A 22,930-nucleotide genomic window follows, 5' to 3' on the forward strand; every position below is an offset into this window, starting at 1 on the left:
GACGTAGGTCTCCGTAGCCAGGCTCCTGAGAAGCCCCCATGTGTGGGAATTGCGGGACTGGGATGGGGGTTGGGGGAGGGTCTTTTCTCTGGACAGTGCCTGCTGCAGGCCCTTTCCTCATGTCCCCTCCCTGCTGCCTACGACTCTATTCCAGTGGGTTCTTTTGTGTGGAGTCATCTCCTGCAGCTGCTGGAGACACGCGACCCCCTGAAACGGGCCCTCCGGGATGCCCTCCCTGAGGACATTCTCAGCCAGGAGTTCCACCCGGAAATGTGGAAACACTCATCCTATTCTGATGTCACCTTCCGATCAGGTATGGCCATCCTGGGCAGTCCCAGTCCTGCTCTGGGACCACGAAGGCTGGGGGACCCTGGAGCTCCAGCTCTCGAGAGCATACGGATCAGACGTTGTGTCAAGGGGTCAGATACTTACATGCCAGTTGGGTGTGGTGGCTCAAACCTGTAATCTCAGCACTTTGGGAGGCTGTGGCAGGAGGATTACTTGAGCCCAGGAGGTCGAGTGTGCAGTGAGTCATGATTGCACCACTGCACTCCAGCACGGGTGACAGAGTGAGACCCTACCTCAAAAATAACAATAACAACAACAACAAAAAAACAAAACAAAAAACTTGCTGCTTGTTCAAACTTTTTTTTTGCAATATTTCGATAGCACCTGCTGCTTTTTTAGAGAAGTCATATCAGTTATTTTATGGTATTCAACTGAATACTTATATCTTTTCTCTAAATTGGCTCTTTGTACCTTAGATTTATGTTAAAAAGGAAATTGTCTATCACTACCATTAATAGAAAATCAATTTAACTCTCTGTAAAGAGAAGATAGTCCTAAAAAGAAATACTGTACACCCAGAGGTGGGTAATGAAACACTGATTTATTTGTATATATATGTGTGTATATATATATATGTGTGTGTGTGTGTGTATGTGTGTGTGTGTGTGTGTGTGTGTATATATATATGTATTTTTTGACATAGACTCTTGCCCTGTTGCCCAGGCTGGAGTACAATGGCACAGTCTTGGCTCACTGCAACCTCCACCTCCAGGGTTCAAGTGATTCTTCTGCCTCAGCCTCCCGAGTAGCTGGGACTACAGGTGTGCACCACCATGCCCGGCTAATTTTTGTACTTTTATTAGTAGAGATGGGGTTTCACCATGCTGGCCAGGCTGGTCTCGAACCCCTGGCCTCAAGTGATTTGCCCACCTCGGCTTCCCAAAGCTGGGATTACAGGCATAAGCCACTGTGCCTGGCTGTGAAACACTGTTTTATTAAATTCTCCTGGATTCTGTGGCTTGCTGAGGGCTACAAATTTTGAGAAGAGTTTTTTCCCGTGTTAAGAAGAGAGATTAGCCCCATACTGAGACTGCCTCTTTGTTGTAATTAAACAGAAAATCAGAAAGGAAATCTCTTTCAAGCTAAGGCTCCAAAACGACTTCAGACATTCTTGGAAGCCTGGGGTTGGGGATTGGGTGCTCTGGGTACCTCCTCTCTGCCTGTCAGCAGAAGTGGGAGTGTGTGACTCTCTGTCCTGGACTCCCTCTGTTCTTGAAAAGGCTTAAGGCTGTTTCCCACCCTGGCCAGGGAGAGGTGGGAAGACACACCATGTGTCTGCCTCTGTCTCAGGGTATGGCCCCATGGTAATAGCCAGACCCCACTCTGAATGTGCACAGAGTGTACTGATGTTCTTTTCTTACTCCTAGTGTCTGGCAGCCTGGGAGCCAACGTGGAGGGGACCCTTCTCTTCTCTCCTGCCTCCTTTCTTCCCCGTTCTGCCACAGTCAACCTGACCATCCACACCATGGGCCGTGCGTTCAACCTCCTGGAGGTTAGAGGGGAGGCTTGCTGTAGCCTCTGCAGGGCCTCTCCTAGACTTGGGGCCAAAAAATAACCGAGTCACTTATCTGTCCATCCATCCCTTGATTCCATTGCTTAATCTCCTCCCCCAGTATCTAGTCACCCACCCACCCATAGATATGTCCATACATCTATCAATTCACCTACATGCCTCCATCACTCCCTCCTTCCATCTATCCATTCACCTGCTCATCTGTCCATCTGTCCATCCACCTACATCCCTCTCATCCATCCACCCACCCACCCATCTACCCACCCATCCATCTACCCACCCATCATCCATCCACCCACCTACCCACCCATCCATCCATCTACCCATCTATTCACTCATTAATCCACCTACCAAACCACCCACCATCCATCCATTCACTTATTCATCTGTCCACCTGCCTACCCATCCATGGACATACCCACCCTCCCATCTGTCTGTCTGTCTGTCCATCCATCGATGTAATTTCCCATCCATCTCTCTGTCTACTGTCTCACCTACTCATCTATTGATCTGTTCTCCTACTCATCCATCTTTCATTCACTTAGTTTTCCATGTCTACCCACATTCATCCATCAGTCCATCCTCTGAGTCACACATCCATCCATCATCCATCCATCCACTCACCAGTCATCGCCAAGGGCTGGTCTCTGGTGACTTCTCTGAAAATGCTATCAGAGATGTCTAGATGGAAAGAGGTAAGAAAGAATAGATGATAGGAGAAAGGTCCATAAGAAAGGAAAAGCAGATGGATGGATAGGAATAAGGTTGGATAGAAAAAAGGAAAGAAAAGATGGAAGGTGGAGAGGCAGATAGATGGATGCATGGGAAGGACAAAAGGATAGGTGAGCAGAGGAGTGCATGGATGGGCAGATGGAAGACGGGAGGGACAGAAGGAAGGATCCATTTATTCACCTTTCAAATTTTGAGAACGTCCATGCCCAGGTCAGGTCATGCTGGTGCCTAGTGATTGAGACACGAGTCCTTGGCCTTATCATGGATCTTCCGAGGAAGACACACGTTCCAGTCTGAGTATATTGTGTGTGGGGCAGAGAAGGTGGGAAGAGAGTGACATGGGAGTTTAGGGAGGGCTTCCCAGAGGTAGTAACGTTTGATCCAAGCCTTAAAGAATTGGCAAGAATTCTTGCTGTATGGCGTCTACCAAGCACATACAGAGAATGATGGATTTCCCAAGGTCGTGTCCCTGAACCTAAGCCTAGATGGGCACCAGGGAGCCTGGAGTGGCCTGTTCAAGCCTTCTGGGTCTCCCATTCATGTCCCCAGCCTGACAGCTCATCATAACCCCTGTGACTGAATTGTTCCTCCCTGAGCCCCTGGCTTCCCTTCCCAGCTTGGGCTCCGGCTGGAAAATGCTGAGGAAATTGCTCACAGGCTGTTTGGCAGGAAGTCATTGTGGGGCCAGGAAGACGGGAGAGAGGCCAAGCCAGAGAAGCCCCCAGGGCCAGAACCAGGGCCTGTACCACAGCGAGCCAGCCCCGAGTGTCCAGGAGACAGAGACAGAAGGATGAGAGACCTACAGCAGAAGGTAAGGGAGGTGGCCACACCCACCCTACTCCTCCAGGCAGGCCCACCTCGCTTCATGCTTGGGCTTTTGAACCTGAGACTTGGGTGTCTGTGAACTCTGACCCTGTCCCCTCCTTACAGAACTGAGTGGCTGGTTCAAATCTGAGTAGTCAACTGGCTTTATTTGGAAAAACTGTTGCTTGAGATAGATCCTATGCATGGGAACGTCCCTAAGTTGTAAGTGTACAGCTTGCCTGTCCACCACCTCAACCCACCCATGTCACCAGCACCCAGACCGTCTTCAGCTCCCAGCCTCCCCTATGTCCTCCTGTTCTTGTTAATACCCATCCTTAACCAGGGTAACCACTCTTCTGACTTCTGGCAGCATCAGTTCATTCTACTTTTTTAAAATGAGCTTTGCTGAGATCTAATTGTACATGGTTAAGGTGAACAGCAGCACACGGTTAAGGTGAACTATTTGATACATTCTGACCCATGTACACACTCATGAGATCATCACCATAATAAAGCTTATGAACATACCCATCACCCCCAAAAGTCTCTTCCAGATCCTTAATAATCCCTTCCTCCGGCCAGGTGCAGTGGCTTACACCTGTAATCCCAGCACTTTGGGAGGCCAAGGCAGGCAGATCACAAGGTCAGGAGATCGAGACCATCCTGGCTAGCACAGTGAAACTCTGTCTCTACTACAAACACAAAAAAATTAGCCAGGTGTGGTGGCGGGCACCTGTAGTCCCAGCTGCTCAGGAGGCTAAGGCAGGAGAATGGTGTGAACCCAGGAGGCGGAGCTTGCAGTGAGCTGAGATGGCACCACTGCACTCCAGCCTGGGTGACAGAGCGAGACTCCGTCTCAAAAAAAAAACAAAAAACAAAAAACCCTTCCTCCTGCTTCTCCTCTGTCCCCAGAAACTAGTGAGAGGCTTTCTGTCACCGTAGACTTGTTTGTATTTTCTAGAATATTATGTAAATTAGATCACACATGTCTTTTTTTTTTGGAAACGGTGTCACTCTGTCACCCAAGCTGGAGTGCAGTGGCATGATCTTGGCTCATTGCAACCTTTGCCCCCCAGACTCAAGCAATCCTTCCCCCTCAGCTTCCAGAGTACCTGGGACTATAGGCATGTGCCATCATGCCTATCTAATTTAAAAAAATATATATATATTATAGAGATGGGGTCTCACTATGTTGCGCAGGCTGATACCAACCTTCCTGGGCTTAAACGTTCCTCCTGCCTTGGCCTCCCAAAGTGCTGGGATTACAGGTGTGAGTCACTGCACTTGCCAACATGTCCTTTTTTTAAAAAAAGCATGTACTCTTTTTTTGTTTGGCTTCTTTTGTTCAGCATAATTATTCTGAGACTCACCCATGCTATAGATCATAACATAGTTTGTTTCTTTTTATGGCTAAGTGGTATTCCATTGTATAGATATACCACAGTTTGTTTTTCTCCATTCACCTGTTGGTAGACATTTGAGTTGTTTCCAGGGTTTGGCTATTAAAAATAAAGCTGCTATGAATATTTGTGTACAAGTCTTTAGGCATGTGCTTTTGTTTCTCTTGGATAATTAGTAGGTGTGACTGGATCATATGGTAGGTATATGTTTAATTTTTTTAAAGCTGCTAAACCATTCTCCCAGGTGGTTGTACTATTTTTGCATTCCCACCAGCAGTGTGTGAGAGTTCTAGTTTCTCCACAGCCTCACCAACACTTGGTATGGTTAGACTTTTTAATTTTAACCATTCCAATAATGTGTTGTAGTATCTTGTGGCTTTAATTTGCATTTCCTTAATGAGTAATAACATTGATCATCTTTTCACATGCTCATTTGCTGTTGTACGTCTTCTTTGGTGAAATGTACATTCAAATCTTTTGCTCATCTTATTTTATTGGCTTGTTTCCGTATTATTGAGTTTTGAGAATTCTTTCTATATTCCAGAAACATGTTGTTGGTTTTTTCTTTTCTTTCATTTTTTGGAGTTGAGGTCTGGTTCTGTCATCCAGGCTGGAGTGCAGTAGTGTGATCATAGTTCACTGCAACCTTGACCTGCTTGGCTCAAGTGATCTTCCTGCCTCAGTCTCCTGAGTAGCTGGGACTGTAGGCAGTACTGCCACACTTGGTGAAGTTTTTTTCTCTTTTTGTTGAGAGGGGGTCTCACTGTGTTGCCCAGGATGATCTTGAACTACTGGCCTCAAGCGATCTTCCTGCCTTAGCCTCCCAAAGTGCTGGGATTACAGGTGTGACCCACCACGCCTGACCAGAAACAAATTCTTCATTACATATGTAACTCAGAAATATGTTCTCCCAGTCTGTGGTGTGTCTTTTTGTTCTCTTAATGGTGTCTTTCAAAAAATAGCAGGAAGTCTTAATTTTGACGAAGTCAAGTTTATTAGTTTCTTTGACTGATAGTGCTTCGACTGTTACAGCTCAGACATTTTTGCCTGATGGGATGTTACAGAGATACTCATAGGACCTTCTGCAGACCTCCGAGCACACTCTCTATTCAGCTCTCTAGTTTCTGGTACCCTGCCCTGCAAAGTCCAGCTGCCAGGGTCTCCCCACACCCCCAGCTCCTCAGTTCAGGGAGTCCCCCAGCTCACACTCCATTCCCCTTCCTTGCGCTGCAGCCTGGACACCATCTCCAGGTGGGAAACTGCTCATCTCGCTTGTTTCCATCTCTTAGAGTGCATCGTCTTGGGTTGCCTGATGTCTGTGTCTTGGGGACCATTGTGAAGCCTGTGTCATCTGGGCTACCAGCTGCTCCATGTGGGAGGTTGAACCCAGTCTTCATTACTCCAATTTGGTCAGCAGCAGAAATCACATCCAGTTCTTTTTGTAAACATTATGTAAATGGAATCATTCACAGTGTACTCCTGTTTTTAAGAGATGAAATTCTCATATGTAAAAATAACCATTTTAAAGGGAACAATTGGCCGGGTGTGGTGGCTCATGTCTGTAATCCCAGCACTTTGGGAGGCCGAAGTAGGCAGATAACTTGAGCTCAAGAGTTCGAGACCAGCCGGCTCAACATAGTGAAACCCTGTCTCTATTGAAAATACAAAAAAAATTTGCTGGGCATGGTGGTGCACTCCTGTAATTCCAGCTATTCTGGAGGCTGAGGCGGGAGAATCACTTGAACTGGGGAGGCAGAGATTGTCAAGACCCAATATAGCACCACTGCACTCCAGCCTGGGTGACAAAGACTGTGTCTCAAAAATAATAATAATAAATCGAATAGGGCTGGGCGCAGTGGCTCATGCCTGCACTTTGGGTGGCTGAGGTGGGCGGGATTGCCTGAGGTCAGGAGTTCAAGATCAGCCTGGCCAATGTGGTGAAACCCTGTCTCTACTAAAAATACAAAAATTAGCCAGGTACCTATAATCCCACCTACTTAGGAGACTGAGGCAGGAGAATTGCTTGAAACCAGGAGGCGGAGGTTGCAGTGAACCAAGGTCTTGCCATTGCACTCCAGCCTGGGCAACAAAAGTGAGACTTCGTCTCAAAGAAAAAAGTGAACAATTCCGTGGTATTTAGTGTAGTCACCATATTATACCACCACCACTTCTGTCCGGTTCCAGAACATTTTTATCACCCCCAAAGGAGACACTGTATCCATGAGTCACTCCCCAGCAGCTCCTCCTCCTAGTCTCCGACAGCCACCAGTTTGCTTCCTGTTTCTGTGGATTTACCTCTTCTGGATATTTCATATAAATGGAACCATACCATATATGACCTTTGTGTCTGGCTTCTTTCTCTTAGCCTAGTGTTTTGGAAGTTCACCCACATTGTAGCGTAGCTCAGTACTCCATTCCTATCGAAGGTCAAGTCATATTTCATCGTATGGCTGTACCATGTGTTTATCCATTCATTCACTGATGGACATTTGGGTGGTTTCTGCCTTTTGGTGACTGAATAGTGCTGCTCCTGTAGTTCTTTTTGTGTCTGACTTTGGTTTAAAATTGGTGACATTTCGCTATACTGTTGTTTGTATTTATAATTTGTTCCTTTTCATAGCTGCAGAGTATTCCATTGTGTGAACTTAAACAATTTCTGTATCCATCAGTTGCTGGCTATTACAAACAGTGCTATGAAGACTCTTGGGTCTGCTTTCTTACGGAACGTGTGCATTCATACCTGTCAGGCATACACTTAGGAGTGAAATTGCTTAGTCTTAGGGTGTATATATCTTTAGCCTACTTTTTCTCTTCTTATTATCACTTGAGTATTTTCTTACTTAGAAGCTCAACATGTGCAGGTATTTTAATATTCATCCTATGGGTAGGGGCCACAGTTTACCTAACCATTTTCCCACTGATGGAGTTTTAGAGTATTGACAACATTTTGCTCTCATGAAACGTCATTACCATGTACATCTGATAGTGACCAAGGTGGATGGTTGGGACATTGGTTCACTTGGTCACATGTTTCCTAACCACCAAGTATAAAGCCAGGGCCTGGGAACACCAGGATGAGCAGGGCAATAATCTTTGCTGTTAAAAGCATCTTGGACTAGAGCTGGGGGCAGCAAGAGACTTGAAAGAGGGAGATGGGCTAGGTATAAACAGTTTTTCTTAGAATGCACAATCCCCTTGGTCTGCTATTTTCTTACTTTTCCTAGAGACTCACATCCCGAGAAATTTTCTGCATGAGTGCAGTGATGAATGGCAGCAGATAGTTGGCCTTAGTGTTGGAGAGACAATAGGGAGTGGTGGGGACTGTGGCAGACAGAGGAAGCCCATGGCCCAGCTGAAGTGGCAGCCACTGCTCAGCTCTGGTTCTTTGGTGCCCCTTGTGGGGAGGGTGGGCAGCCCGATAGTTCTCTTTATAGAGAAGCCGGAGAGCTGGGTTTTATGTAAAATCTCCCAACTTCCAAATTCAATTTATAAAAAATGTACGTGGCATGAAAAACAACCAAAGACTAAAAAACTGCCATGAACCAGAGACCAGGGAGATACGGCAACAAGAGGCAGTGGGGTTTGCCTGATTGGATCTTGGGGTGGAAAGAGGACATTAATGGAAAAACTGGTGAAATGTAAATGAACTCACGAGTTTAGTTGATAGAGACATACTAGTGTTGGTTTGTCAGCTTGCACCATGCATCCTGGTGATGTAAGATGTTAACAATGGGAAAATCAGTTGAGTGATACCTGGGAACTCTCTGTACTGTCTTTGCAAATTTTCCTTTTTTCTTTTCTTTTCTTTTCTTTTTTTTTTTTTTTGTTTCAGAGACAGGGTCTTGCTCTCTCTGTTGTCCAGGCTGGAGTGCAGTGGCATGATCATAGCTCACTGCAGCCTTGAACTCCTTGGGCTCAAGTGATCCTCCCACCTCAGCTTCCGAAGTAGCTGGAACTACAGGCGGGTGCCACCATACCCGGCTTTTTTTTTCTTCTAATTTTGTAGAGACAGGGTCTCGATATGCTGTCCAGGCTGGTCTTAAACTCCTGGCCTCAAGCGGTCCTCCTTTCTTGGCCACCCAAGTGCTGGGACTAGAGGCATGAGTTACTATGCCAAGCCAGTTTTCACCTCTTCCGTAAATCTAAGATTATTCTAAAATAAAACCTTTATGAAAACATACACTCTGTGAGCATTGGATGCTACTGTGCAAGTCAGAGAAAACACATCTGGGTTGGGATTTGGTTCATGCTCTAGGAGTTTGGCAAGCCTCATCTGGACCCCACAAGTTCTTGACGTTTCTCTCCAGACATCCCTTCCCCCTCCCAAAGTACAGGCACTTTGCCCTGTGTATTAGTTCGTTCTGGTGCTGCTGATAAAGACATACCAGAGACTGGAAAATTTACGAAAGAAGGAAAATTTAGTAGATTTACAGTTCCAAGTGGCTGAGGAGGCCTCAAAAAAAATCATGGTGGAAGGCAAGGAGAGGAAGTCACATCTTACATGGATGACAGCAAGCAACGAAAGAGCTTGTGCAGAGAAACTCCCATTTTTAAAACCATCGGATCTCCTGAGCCCATTCACTATTACGTGAACAGCACGGGAAGGACCCGCTCCCATGATTCAGGCATCTCCCATAGGGTCCTCCCCATAGCATGTGGGAATTATGGGAGCTACAAGATGAGATTTGGGTGGGTATACAGCCAAACCATATCACTCTGCTAACCCTGACCCTGTTCTTTGTGACCTGTCTGGGCCCTCCCCCAGGTGACCCGGAGGCGTGGGGCGGCCCAGCAGGCTCTGAGATGCCAGTTGAGCATGAAGGTGCTGGGACAGGAGCTGAGCTTTGTGAACTGTGGAGCCACAGGGAGTCACGTGAACCACCGGTCCCTGAACCTGGCCGAGCTCGCCATCAGGCTCATGAAGGTAGCTCCTGCCTGCCCCTGCCCATGCCATCTGCCCTGTGATACTTTGGCAAAACACTTAACGGCATGAAATTGGGAGTCAGGCTGCCCAAGGTCAAATCCCAGCTCTATCGTTTACCTCCACGAACCTATTGATTCACTTACCATGGTCTTAGTTTGTGCATCTGTGCAACGGCGATAATAAAGAAAAAATAACAAAATATCTGGCTGGCCGAAGTGGCTCACGCCTGTAATCCCAGCACTTTGGGAGGCCGGGGCGGGTGGATCACCCGAGATCAGGAGTTTGAGACCAGCCTGGCCAACATGGTGAAACCCCATCTCGACTAAAAACACAAAAATTACCCAGGTGTGGTGGCGGGCGTCTGTAGTCCCAGCTACTCGGGAGGCAGAAGCAGGAGAATTGCTTGAACCCGGGAGGCAGAGGTTGCAGCGAGCAGAGATTGCACCACTGCACTCCAGCCTGGGCGACAGAGTGACACCATCTCAAAACAAAAAAGCCCAGAATATCCATTCATAGTGCAATTGTATTAAAGGAGCTAATATGGAGAAAATGGAGCAGGATGCTTTCAGCTTGCCCGGTGCATACTAACGGCAGGATCCACACTCCTCCCCACCTAACTGAACCTGATCCCTGACCTTTTCTCATAAGCAAACTGCCTGGGTTCATACCTAGCTCCATCCCTTTCTAGTTACCGGGCCTTTGTGGGACATTTATCTTTGTGGTCTCAGTTTCCTCATCCAGAAACTGGGATCATGTGCCCTTTGAGGACAAATGAAATCTATTGTACTCAGTACTCAGAGGGTGCCTGGCTCACAACAGGGGTGGCCACGTGTCCCCTTATGGTGTCTGTCTGTCTGTCTGTCTTTCTGTCTGTCTGCCTGCCTGCCTTTCTTCCTTTCTTCTTTTTGAGAAGGAGTCTTGCTCTGTTGCCCAGGCTGGAGTGCAGTGGCAAGATCTCGGCTCACTGTAACTTCTGCCTCCCCGGTGCAAGCAACTCTCCTGCCTCAGCCCCCCCGAGTGGCTGGGACTACAGTCATGCAGCACCACGCCAGCTAATTTTTGTATTTTTAGTCGTGATGGAGTTTCCCCATGTTGGCCAGGCTGGTCTCAAACTCTTGGGCTCAAGTGATCCGCCCACCTCAGCCTCCCAAAGTGGTGGGATTACAGGCATGAGCCACCGCGCCCGGCCGCCGCTTATGGTTCCTTGACTGCAGGGGCAGGAGGTGCAGATGAACAGGAGGCTGTGCCTGGCCACAGAGGAGCTGGTCTTTCCCACGGTGTCTGGCCTTCCTGCTCGGCTGACCCTAAACGCTTCAGCTGCCATGAGCATTCAGGTTCGAGGAACCGCTGACTTCCAGCAGCGCTCGGATTTCTCTGTGAATGGTTATGTCAAGCCCAGGTATCTAGCTCCTGGGAGCTGGCATGGGTTAGGTGGTGTGATCCCATCCGTACAGAGGGCTGCAGAGGCCTGGGTGATATCCACATGGACAAGAGGGAATCCCTATTCTGCAGAACACCTGTGCCAAGAGACTGTGTGCAGAGATGATAGGTGGTTAGATCCACTTTACAGGTGGGAAGACTGAGGCTCAGGTCCGGTCACGTGTTCAAGGTCACACCGCAGTGCGAGGTGGCTGGTCACAACCCTATGCCCTTCCATCTACCCCACTCAGAAGGGAGGAGAGCAGTTAGCCTTGAGCTCACTGAACTCATGCAACCCCCTCCTGACCAAGCAAGGCTGGTGCTTCTTATTCCCACTGACAGATGAGGAAACCAAGGTTGAAGGCAAGGACACTGACAACCTGGGGCCACATGGCGCCAGGGCACCTGAGCAGAATGTGTGCAATATTTGGTCTGATTCCAGAACCTGTTGTGGTGCTGCTGAGCATCTGTCCCCAGTCCCTCAGCTGAGCTGTCCTTGGGTCCTGGGTCTGACATGGGGAACATGGATGCCCTAGGCTGGGTGCTCTCTCGTGTGAAGAGCCTGGGCTGGGACTTAAACAGCCAGGGCTCACATGTCCCAGCCACATGCTTTGTCCCAGTCATGGAATCCAGGCAGGTGCTTTCACCTCTCTGAGCCTCAGTTTCCCCATCCGTAAGAGGGATTAGTGCACGTGAGGACTGGAAAATGCTTGGTGCACGTGCAGCCTGTGGGGGGCAGTGGTGGCGGTGGTGGAGGGGCTGCTGTGGCTCAAGACTGAAGGGGGGCTGCTGGGGGTGGGGGGTGGGGTCTGTGGCCCCAGGGCCCTCGGGATGTAGCTGGTACATGCCTGTCCCTCAGTGCCCTGCTCCAGATCTCAGCTCAGATGGGCACAGCGGGCACCCTGGGGCAGGCCGGGCTGAGGTGGGTAACCAGCGTCCGTGGCGCCACCAGCCTGGATGGCGGGATCCAGGTGCAGAAGGGCCGGGACCTCAAGGTGCATCTGAACATGCCCGAGGAGGCCGTGGAGCTGCTCAGCTTCAGGTGGGTGCCCAGTACCGGCAGAAGGGGAACCATGAGTGTGAGGGTGCAGGTGAGCAGGTGTGTGGTGTGTGTGTATACATGCATGCATGTGAGTGATCACATCTGCATGTGTGCATGGGGATGTGCATAGGTGTGGATGTGACATTAGCATGCACATGTGTTAGTATGTGCACCCATGAGCCTGTGTCTGAGTACCCATGATCTGGCATATGAGCGTGTGTGTGAGCTGCTGTGCGCATGAGGGTGTGTCCGTGAGTCAGTGAGGAGTGAGTGTGTTATGGCAGTGCGTGTGTGTCCACGGGCGTGTGTGCCTGGTGACTGTGAGGGGTGGGTGTGTCTGACAAGGACCGTGGGCAGCTGAGAGATGACAGCTGGAGAACTTTCAGACTCCTCAGCTCTTTCCTGCAGTCCCTTTGGGGCATGCTTGTCTATGACCCCTAGGGAGGTGACTCTTGGAAAGGGGCAATTTCAGAGGGAGTGAGAGTCCAGGCTGCCCTACCTACCCACCTTCTTTCCCTCATCCTGCCCCATGGGGACTTTGCCCACCTGGTTCCTCCCTCCTCTCACCTGCCCCTGTTTGCTGCCCCTCACTCACTGTCTCCCTCCATCCTGACCCCCTCCCGCCAGCCTTCTTTCCATGCTCCTAAAGCGGCCAACTCGTTCCTGCCCCAGGGACTTTGCACCTGCTGTGTCCTCTGTCTGGAACAATAGCTCCTTCTAATCCTTTGGATTTCTGCTCAAATGTTCTCTGCAGAGAACTCCCCCTACCCCAGCTAGGGGAGGCCCTGCTCTATCCCTGAGACAGCTCCTTGCCGTGCTACCTTCATGTGGGTTTCTCATAGCACTTGTCACTCTCTGTGGTCCTCAGCATCTGTCCCTGTGCCCATGGAGTGTCACCCCACCAGCGTGTGTACTGCCCAAAGGCTGGCCCTGTTCAGCGTAGAATTTGCCCCTGTGCCAAGCTCTGGTAGCTTAAGGTGTTACTTGTCTAATGAATGAATGAAAATGAGGTGTCTGACACTGTCCTCTTTCCCTACCCAGCTCTCAGCTGTACCTCATCACCAGGGATGGCGTGAGGAGCGTCAGACACGTCCCTGGCCCTTCTGAGGCACAGTCTTGTACTGGTGAAGAAGGTAGGCAGCGGGGCCTCCATGCCATCATCCCAAGGTGGGCATCCTGGGGTTGAAGGGAGAAATGCCAGCTCCAGATCCCAGAGTTGCTCTCCTGCCCTAAAAGTATTCATATTCTGCAAACCAGAAAGTATATGAGACAGGTCTCAATCAGTTTAGACGTTTACTTTGCCAAGGTTAAGGACATGCTTGGAAATAAAGGAACACAAATCCACACAACAATCTGTGGTCTTTGCCTTTTTCCAGAGATGATTCTGAAAGCTTCAATGTTTTTTTTGTTTGTTTGTTTGTTTCCTTTAAGTTCTGGGATACATGTGCAGAACGTGCAGGTCTGTTACATAGGTATACATGTGCCATGGTGGTTTGCTGCACCCATCAGCCCGTCATCAAGGTTTTAAGCCCCGCATGCATTAGTATTTGTCCTAATCCTCTCCCTCCCTTTGTTTAAAAGGGAAAAGAAGGCTGGAGGGGAAAGAGGGAGGGTATGGTCACATGACTGAATCCACAGGCTGCGAGAGGAAAGGAACAGGGAGGGGAATAGTCACTTAGGTATTCATCCTTGCTCAATAAATCAACACCTTACATAAGATAAGGTGAACACAGAATAGCTGCGCAAATAGTTAACCTTTTATCTGTAGCTATCTGCTTGGGAACAAAAGAGAAGGTAGCTTTTTGCATGACTCCGCTTCCAGCTTAATTTTTTCCTTTTGGCATAGCGAATTGGGATCCCAAGATTATACTTTTATTATTATTATTGAGACAGGGTCTCTGTCACCCAGACTGGAGTGCAATGATGCTATCATGGCTCACAGAAGCCTCCATCTCCGCAGGCTCAAGTGATCCTCCCACCTCAGCCTCCTGAGTAGCTGGGACTACAGGCACTTACCACCCAGCCCAGCTAATTGTTTTTTTTTTTTCTTTTTGTATTTTGTAGAGACAGGGTGTTACCATGTTATCCAGGCTGGTCTCAAACTCCTGGGCTCAAGTGATCCACCTGCGTCAGTTTCTCAAAGTACCGGGATTACAGGCATGAGCCACTTGCACCTGGCTTTCTTTTCCTTTAGCAACCACTTCAGTCAATGATAATGCTTCTAGAACTCTACCCTATAAAAGCAAAACAAAATCACTTAAAAATGCTCTGTGCACAAAGATGTTCATTGCATCCTTATTTAGAACAAAAAATAGGAAGCAACTGAAATATTTCAGAGTAGGTAAAATGGCTAATTATAAGGGCCGGTGAGCTAAGGATCGGTTGTTACATTTAAGTGGTTAAAAAGAGTCAAAAGAAGAGTATCTTGTATCATGAAAACTTCATGAAATTGAAATTTCAGTGTCCAGAAAGAAAGTTGTATGGGAACACAGCCACACCCCCTTCATTTGCATATAACATATAGCTTTGTCCCACAACAGCAGAACTGAGTAGTTGCAAGCTAGACTGTATGACCCCAAAGTATAAAATGTTGACTATCTGGCCGGCGGATAGCTAGCTCATGCCTGTAATCCCTGCATTTTGGGAGGCCGAGGTGAGAGGATTCCTTGAGTCCAGGAGTTAAAGACTAGCCTGGGTAACATAGTGAGGCCTTGTCTCTATAAAAATTAACAAATTAGCCAGGCATGGTGGCATGCACCAGTAGTCGCAGCTACTTGGAAGGATGACAGGAAGATCACTTGAGCCCAGGAGGTTGAGGCAACAGTGAGCTGTGTTGATGCCACTGCACTCAAGCCAGGGTGACTAAGGAGGGTTCTGCCTCTAGCTAGCTAGCTAGGTAACTGACTAAACAATCTGGCCCTTTACCAAGAATGTTTGCTGGCTCCTGGGTTGGTAAGTTACTGACATACTACATAACTTCTTTTTGTTTTTTTGAGACAGAGTTTCACTCTCGTCGCCCAGGCTGAAGTGCAATGATGTAATCTCAGCTCACTGCAACCCCTGCCTCCCAGGTTCAAGTGATTCTCCTGCCTCAGCCTCCCAAGTAGCTGGGATTACAGGTGCATGTCAGCACGCCTGGCTAATTTTTGTATTTTTAGTAGAGACGGGATTTCACCACATTGGCCAGGCTGGTGTCAAACTCCTGACCTCAGGTGATCCGCCTGCTTTGGCTTCCCAAACTTTTAAACTCCATTATGAGTGAGCTGTTTTAATGAGAAACTTCTTTAATAATAATACCAAGTGTAAGGCAGCAACACTGAATATGATCTCAAGTGGGTAAAAAGACAGGAAGTAAATGTGCTAAATAATAGCATATCTTGCAATATTATGTACATATGTATATGTGTGTATATATGTATATACATATGTGTCTACATATGTGTATACATATATGTGAGTAAGGTTAGGGAGAGCTCTTTTTAATGAAGAGATACAAATTTTGCTTGATAATTTTCCTTTTTTGCATTTAACTTTTTAGAATTGTAAATAAACTCATTTACAATACAGAACATATACAGAAAAATTTTTTAAATCTTTCTAATTTTTCTAACTTCTGCAACAAGTACTTTTTTTTTTTTTTTTTTGACACAGTGTGTTGCTCTGTTGCTCAGACAGGAGTGCAGTGGCACAATCTTGGCTCTCTGTAACCTCTGCTTCCTGGGTTCAAGTGATTCTCCTGAGTAGTTGAGATTACAGGTGCCTGCCACCATGACCAACTAATTTTTTTTACTTTTAGTAGAGATGGGGTTTCACTGTGTTGCAGGCTGGTCTCGAACTCTTGACCTCAGGTGATCTGCCCACCTTGGCCTCCCAAAGTGCTGGGATTACAGGCATGAGTGGCCACATCCAGCCAACAAGTACATTTTTATAATTGGGGTAAGAGTTACTACAAAAGACATTACTGTAGGCCCGGTGCTGTTCTCAACACTTACTGACCTGTTAATCCTCACAGCTATGCCATGAGACAGGAACTATTATCATTAGCAGTATAAGATGAGAAACACTGATGCCCTTACAGTGAGTCAAGGGGGTAATAGCAATAATAATAATGAAAAAGAAACTTTGAGACCCAGAGAGGTTAAGTAATTTGTCTAAGGTCACACAGCTGGGAAGTGGCTGAGCTAGAATTTGAACCAGGCATTCTTGCTCCAGAGCCTGTGTTCTACACAGTATTGCCTGACATTCTTTTTAAAAAGTATACCAGTAACCAGGCGCGGTAGCTCACGCCTGTAATCCCAGCGTTTTGGGAGGCCAAGGCAGGCAGATCACCTGAGGTCAGGAGTTCAAGACCAGCTTGGCCAACATGGTGAAACCCCATCTTTACTAAAAATACAAAAGTTAGCCAGGCATGATGGCGCCTGCCTGTAATCATCCCTTGGCAGTCCCACCCCTGCTGGCCTCCCTCCCTGATTCTCTTCCAGACTCGCTGCCCTGAAGACACACTGGCCGCTTTTTCAAGGCCACACTAATGCCTGCCCCAGGGCCTTTGCACTGGGTGTTTCCCCTGCCAGTAACACTCTTCCCTGGGGCATTCACCTAACTCCCTCCCTTAGATCCTTTCAAGTGTCCTTCAATGGGACCCCTCAGAGGCCACCTTCCCGGGCCCCCCTGTCCAGACAAGCGCCCCCATCAGGGCCCCTCACCCATTGACTTTGCCAGCACACTCACTGGCGGCTGCCGTCTTACCCGTTCTTGTGTGTGGTGGTCCTGTGCCTCCTCTCTAGGATATAGCTACTCAGGAGGCTGGGGCAGGAGAATCACTTGAACCTGGGAGGCAGAGGTTGCAGTGAGCTGAGATTGTGCAACTGCACTCCAGCCTGGGTGACAGAGCGAGACACTGTCTGAAAAAAAAAAAAAAAGTCTACGAGGGGTTCTCAGCTGGGGCAGTTTTGACCCCGCAGGAGATATTTGGTAATATGTGCAGAAATATTTGATTGTTGGTAGGGGTTACTGGCATCTAGTGGACAGGGACCCAGGATGCAGCAAAACATCTTATAATGCACAAGACAGCCCCCCACATAAGATAATCTGACCCCAAATGTCAGTAGTGCTGAGGTGGAGAAACCCTGGTCTACACAGCACTGCCTCACAGGATTCCTGTCTACATGGTGCCTTTCTTCAGAGGAAATCAGAGAAGTGCTTTCTTTGCTGATGTGGCAGCCGTGGGCACCGATGCCCAGAGCCCTCTGGGCGTCCACTGACCAGTGGTGCCTGCTTACCTCTCTCTGCAGTGTTGTACACCTGGGGCTGGCGGCTGTGCACTGAAGTGACCTGGCCGGTGCCTGGCCAGCCCTACCTGCTCTCATTGCCTGTGTTCGCGGCCGTGACGCTGCAGAAGCGGGACCCGGGGCTCCGACAGTATCTGCTGGAAGCTGCCTATACCCTGCAGCCTCAGGTGGGCCCTAGGGAACAGCACTGTCTTTCTCAGCCATGTTGTGGGTCTCCTTAGGTCAGCACTGGGCTCACCCAAAAGGATGTGGGGCTCCTCTGTGGCGCGGTTGGGCTGTGCTGCTCTTGCTGTAGGTTTCTTCTGGACCCTTGCACATACTGATTCTCTGTCTGGGGCTGTATGACGCATTAACTCTGAATCAGTCTTCAGATCTCATTTCAGAGGTCAGTTCCTCAAGGAAGCCTGCCTTGGTTACCCCAGAGCACATCATATTCTTTTGTGACTCGCCTTAAGACATCCACGTTTCTTCCCTTTTGATCACTTCTGTTTCTCAGGGAAGCTAGTTAGTTAATGCCTGTCTTCCCTACTGGTGACTCAGTTCCTGGGAGCAGATTCAGGGTTTGTTTTACTTAACCCTGTGTCATCAGCATCTGGTCCAGAGGAGGCACTCGGCGGCCTCCTGTCTGATCCCCCAGCTCCTGCTCTGGTCTCCTTACCATCTTAACCAGCAGCCAGATGGGCCCTCTGAAATCCTAGCTGGATCGTGTGCCTCCTCTGCATGGACTGCCCCGCTATGGCTCCTATTACCCTTAGAGTAAGACCCACAGGCCCTTGGTTGTCCCGCCCCTGCTGACCTCCTTCCCTGACTCTCTTCCAGACTCACTGCCCTGAAGACACACTGGCCCCTTTTTCAAGGCCATGCACATGCCTGCCCCAGGACCACTGCACTGAGTGTTTCCTCTGCCGGGAACACTCTTCCCCGGCACATCCACCTAACTCCCTCCGTGGCTCCTTTCAAGTGTCCTTCAGTGGGACCCCTCAGAGGCTGCCTTCCCAGGCCCCCCTGTCTAGACCAGTGCCCCAGTCAGGGCCCCTAAACCACTGACTTTGCCAGCACACACACCGGAGGTTGCTGTCTCACCATTCTTGTGTCTGGTGGTCCTGTGCCTCTCTAGGACGCAGGCTCCATGCGGTCGGGGACTCTGCATGTCTCATGCTCAGTCATCTTCCACTCAGCAGCACGTCCCTGTTGGTGTTGAACAAATGTACACTGCCGTGGGATTTCAGGACGGTGCCTGTGGCTGAGGCTGCACTTTCCCGAAAAGAGACCCAAGCCCTTGGACTGGGGTACAAGTGATTTATTAAGAAAAGGCTCTGGGGGACCCAGTAAGAGCGGAGAAATTAGGGCAGGCTGGGGGAAGATGCTGAGAGGGGTGCAGTTTCAGGTGAAGTTGCAGCCTCAGCCTGGCCCCACGGGGAGCCCCGGAGCGAGAGGCACTTGCACAGTGTGTTCCTTTCTGGGCTAGGGTGCTGGGAGTTTTGGCTGCAGTGCTGGAGGGCAATGTTCTGGAGCCCTCAGGTGACAGCCAGGAAGTGCAGAGCTTGCAGAAGCTGAGGGACAAGGACACAAAGCTGGTTAAAAGGATGGGAGAGGCCGGGTGCGGTGGCTCATGCCTGTAATCCCAGCACTTTGGGAGGCCAAGGCAGGTGGACCACTTGAGGTCAGGAGTTCAAAACCAGCCTGGCCAACATGGTGAAACCCCGTCTCTACTAAAAATAACAAAACAAAAACATTAGCCAGGCTTGTTGGCGCATACCTGTAATCTCAGCTGCACAGGAGGCTGAGGCAAGAAAATCACTTGAACCTGGGAGGCAGAGGTTGCAGTGAGCCAAGATCATGCCCCGGCACTCCAGCCTGGGCAACAGGGTGGGACTCGGTCTCAAAACAAAAAATGATGGGAGGGGTTTGTGCAGGATGCCAGGGGTGTGCCCTGCAGCTGCTTCTCCTTGGCCATTTGCTGAATAAATTGTGACCCTGTGGGCGTGGAGCTGGGCTGTGCTGCAGAGCTTTACACTTCTGCAGGCGATTTTCAAGCCCGAGAAACTCCTGATGGGGGAATTGTGAGGACAACAGTGCAAATGTTTGAAGGGTGGAGGTGGAGGCTGTCAATCTTGAGGACTCTGCTGTTTCTAGAAGGACAGCTGGTTCCCTCAAGAAGCCACAGCCCACATCTTCATGGGCACGCCGGGGTCAGAAGTGCCAAGGGATGTCGGGGTGGACGTCAGCTACAGCTTGCCCCAGAGCAAGTTCCGGCTCAAGCTTCTCCATCCCAAGAAGAAAATCGAGCTGGATGGTAATGTCAACGTCCCTCCCTGCTCATTGCGCCCCTGACTCGGTGCCACACCCAGGGCTGGGCCCCTACAGTGAGCTGGCTCATAGGTTTGTCTGTGACCTCCTGAGGGCAGCACTAAATCCAGCCCCATTTTACAGGTGCTGCACCTTAGGGTCAGAGATGAAAAAATGGGCAGGCGGTCCTCCCAGGGCAATGGAGGGGCCAGATCCAGATGTTGAACACTTGTCTCTAAACTCTCGTTTTGTACCCCCAGGAAAGATGGAGGCTCTTGGGAGTGCCCACGTGGGTCACTTGGAGTTGGTACTGAATGACAGGGATGTCTACTACATCAAGGTTTGCTCCACACCCTTGGCCCACGTGCGTCTGCACCTGCCACCTCCCCAGGGATTTCCTGCCCGGGTGACAGAGCCCTGTTAACTATTGTCACCACCTCTGGGATCTTCCCTTTGTACCTGCCAGTTAACAAGTGTTAGTTCTGTTACCCAGAAATGTATAAAGAAGAAAAAAGTGGGCTCAAATTCCACCGTCATTGATGTTAAAAATGGATATTAATAACACAAAAACATGCTTTTAAGAAATCAGGTGGGATGCAGTGGGTCACGCCTGTAATCCCAGCATTTTGGGAGGTCAAAGTGGGTGGATTACTTGAAGTCAGCAGTTCGAGACCAGCCTGGCCAAATGGTGAAACCTCACCTCTGATAAAAATACAAAAATGAGCCGGGTGTGGTGGTGGGTTCCTGTAATCCGAGCTACTTGGGAGACTGAGGCAGGAGAATCACTTGAACTCAGGAGGCGGAGGTTTCAGTGAGCTGAGATCATGCCATTGCATTCCAGCCTGGGAGACAGTGCGAGACTCTGTCTCAAAATAAATAAATAAATAAAAATAAAAGCCAGGTACAATGGCTTATACCTGTAATTACAGAAAGTTAGGAGGCTAAGGTGGGAGGATCACTTGAGGCTAGGAGTTCGAGATAAACCTGGGCAACATAGCAAGATCCGGTGTCTACAAAACATTTTAAAAGGTTAGCCAGGCACAGTGGCGTGTGCTTGTAGTCTCAACTACTCAGGAGGCTGAGGTAAGAGGACCGCTGGAGCCCAGAAGGTTGAGGCTGCAGTGAGCCATGCTTGTGCCACTACACTCCAGCTTGGGCGACAAAGTAAGACCCTGTCTCTCAAAAAGAGAATTCAGAATAGAGAAAGGTATAAATTGTAAGTTAAAGCATTCCGCATCCCAAATTTCCTGCAGAAGTATTGATGCACGTCCCGAGAAATCTGTATTCATTTCCCAGAGCTGCCGTAACAAAGTACGCTAACTGTGTGGCTTCAGCTACAGGAATTTATTCTCACAGCTCTGGAGGCCAGGAGTCTGAAATGGAGGTTTTTGTTTTTGTTTTCCCCCCCACTGTGAAGGCTGTCAAGGAGGATCTGTCCCAGGTCTCGCTCCTGGATTCTAGAAACCTCCAGAGCTCCTTGGCTTGGAGATGGTCTTCTGTCTCTTTCTTCACATAATCTTCCCTTTGTAGGTGTCTGATGTCCACATATCTCCTTTTTATAGGGACATCAGGCACACGGGATTAGGGTTCACCCTCATCACCTCAGCTTAGCTTAATCATGTGTGAAGACCCTATTTCCAAATGAGGTCACATTCACAGACACTGTGGCGTAGGGCTTCAGCATGTTGCAGGGAGACACAGTGCAACCCGTAACACTATAGATTTGCAAATATTTTTAGTTTGGGTTTCCGGGTTTTATTTTTTCTTTTTCATATCAGGTGGGTGATGTGATGATGTAACAAGTTTGAGGGAGGCATACATTGTACAATAGCATGAAAACCCAATTTTCATGCTTAGGTTTTGTTTTTTTATTTTTATTTTCTTTTTTTGAGGCAGGGTCTTGCTCTGTCACTCAGGCTGGAGTGCAGAGGTGCAAACATGGCTCACTGCAGGCTGGACCTCCTGGGCTCCAGGGATCCTCCCACCTCAACCTCCCGAGTACCTGGGACTACAGGCATGTGCCCCCGTGCTTGGCTATTTTTTTATATTTTTATAAAAACGGAGTCTAACTATGTTGCCCAGGCTGGTCTCAAACTCTTGGGCTCACACAGTCTGCCCACCTTGGCCTCCCAAAGTGCTAGGATTACGGGCGTGAGCCTCCACTCCCAGTTTCCCAGTTTTTTTCTTTCTTTAAACCTGTAAGGACTTTTTTTTATTTTTTTTTTATTTTTTATTTTTTATTTTTTTTTTTTTTGAGACAGAGTCTCGCTCTGTCGCCCAGGCTGGAGTGCAGTGGCCGGATCTCAGCTCACTGCAAGCTCCGCCTCCCGGGTTTACGCCATTCTCCTGCCTCAGCCTCCTGAGTAGCTGGGACTACAGGCGCCCACCACCTCGCCCGGCTAGTTTTTTGTATTTTTTAGTAGAGACGGGGTTTCACTGTGTTAGTCAGGATGGTCTCGATCTCCTGACCTCGTGATCCGCCCGTCTCGGCCTCCCAAAGTGCTGGGATTACAGGCTTGAGCCACCGCGCCCGCCTTTTTTTTTTTTTTTAACTCAGAAATATACCTTGGCAGCTGGGCGCCATGGCTCATGCCTGTAATCCCAACACTTGGGGAGGCCAAGGCGGATGGATCATTTGAGGCCAAGAGTTCAAGACCAGCCTGGCCAACATGGTGAAACCCCATCTCTATTGAAAATACAAAAAATTAGCTGGGTGTGGTGGTGGGCGCCTGTAATCCCAGCCACTCAGGAGGCGGAGACAGGAGCATCACTTGAACCCAGGAGGCAGAGGTTGCAGTGAGATGATTTTGTACTACTGTACTCCAGTCTGGGTGGCAGAGCGAGACTCTGTCTCAAAAAAAATATGTATATGTGCATGTGTGCGCGCTTGTACATGTATATGTACATACACACACAATACACATATATGTACATACACCGTGGCAGTCTTTTTAGACCAGCACGCACTGATACAATTTAAATTCTATTGTAGATTTCATTTAGATTAATTCAATCTAAATACTATTACATTCTATAATTAAATAGGCAATGCATTTAAATGATTCAAAGTTCAAAAGCTATGAAAGGGTATAGAACTGGCTCTCCCATATGGTACCCAGTGGCACACATGTTTATTGAAATCTAAGTGAGGTGGGGTGCGGTGACTCATGC

At 48.8% G+C, this 22,930-nt stretch overlaps 1 protein-coding gene and 1 pseudogene across 1 annotated transcript in view; one reads left to right on the forward strand and one right to left on the reverse strand.

The window, feature by feature from the left end:
• Positions 1-22,930, forward strand: part of LOC117097956 — a 154,894-nt gene that overhangs the window by 38,832 nt on the left and 93,132 nt on the right. Inside the window, exons 14-23 of the mRNA XM_033236518.1 lie at positions 155-313; positions 1,716-1,840; positions 3,210-3,404; positions 9,563-9,721; positions 10,936-11,120; positions 12,000-12,182; positions 13,224-13,315; positions 17,474-17,637; positions 19,607-19,766; positions 20,020-20,099. Of these exons, the coding sequence (XP_033092409.1) occupies positions 155-313; positions 1,716-1,840; positions 3,210-3,404; positions 9,563-9,721; positions 10,936-11,120; positions 12,000-12,182; positions 13,224-13,315; positions 17,474-17,637; positions 19,607-19,766; positions 20,020-20,099 (1,502 nt within the window). The remainder of the gene's footprint in view (positions 1-154; positions 314-1,715; positions 1,841-3,209; positions 3,405-9,562; positions 9,722-10,935; positions 11,121-11,999; positions 12,183-13,223; positions 13,316-17,473; positions 17,638-19,606; positions 19,767-20,019; positions 20,100-22,930) is intronic.
• LOC117098202 lies at positions 21,532-21,619 on the reverse strand (annotated as a pseudogene).

Source organism: Trachypithecus francoisi, unplaced genomic scaffold, assembly GCF_009764315.1.
Source record: "Trachypithecus francoisi isolate TF-2019V2 unplaced genomic scaffold, Tfra_2.0 Lachesis_group15, whole genome shotgun sequence".
NCBI classification, from domain to species: domain Eukaryota; kingdom Metazoa; phylum Chordata; class Mammalia; order Primates; family Cercopithecidae; genus Trachypithecus; species Trachypithecus francoisi.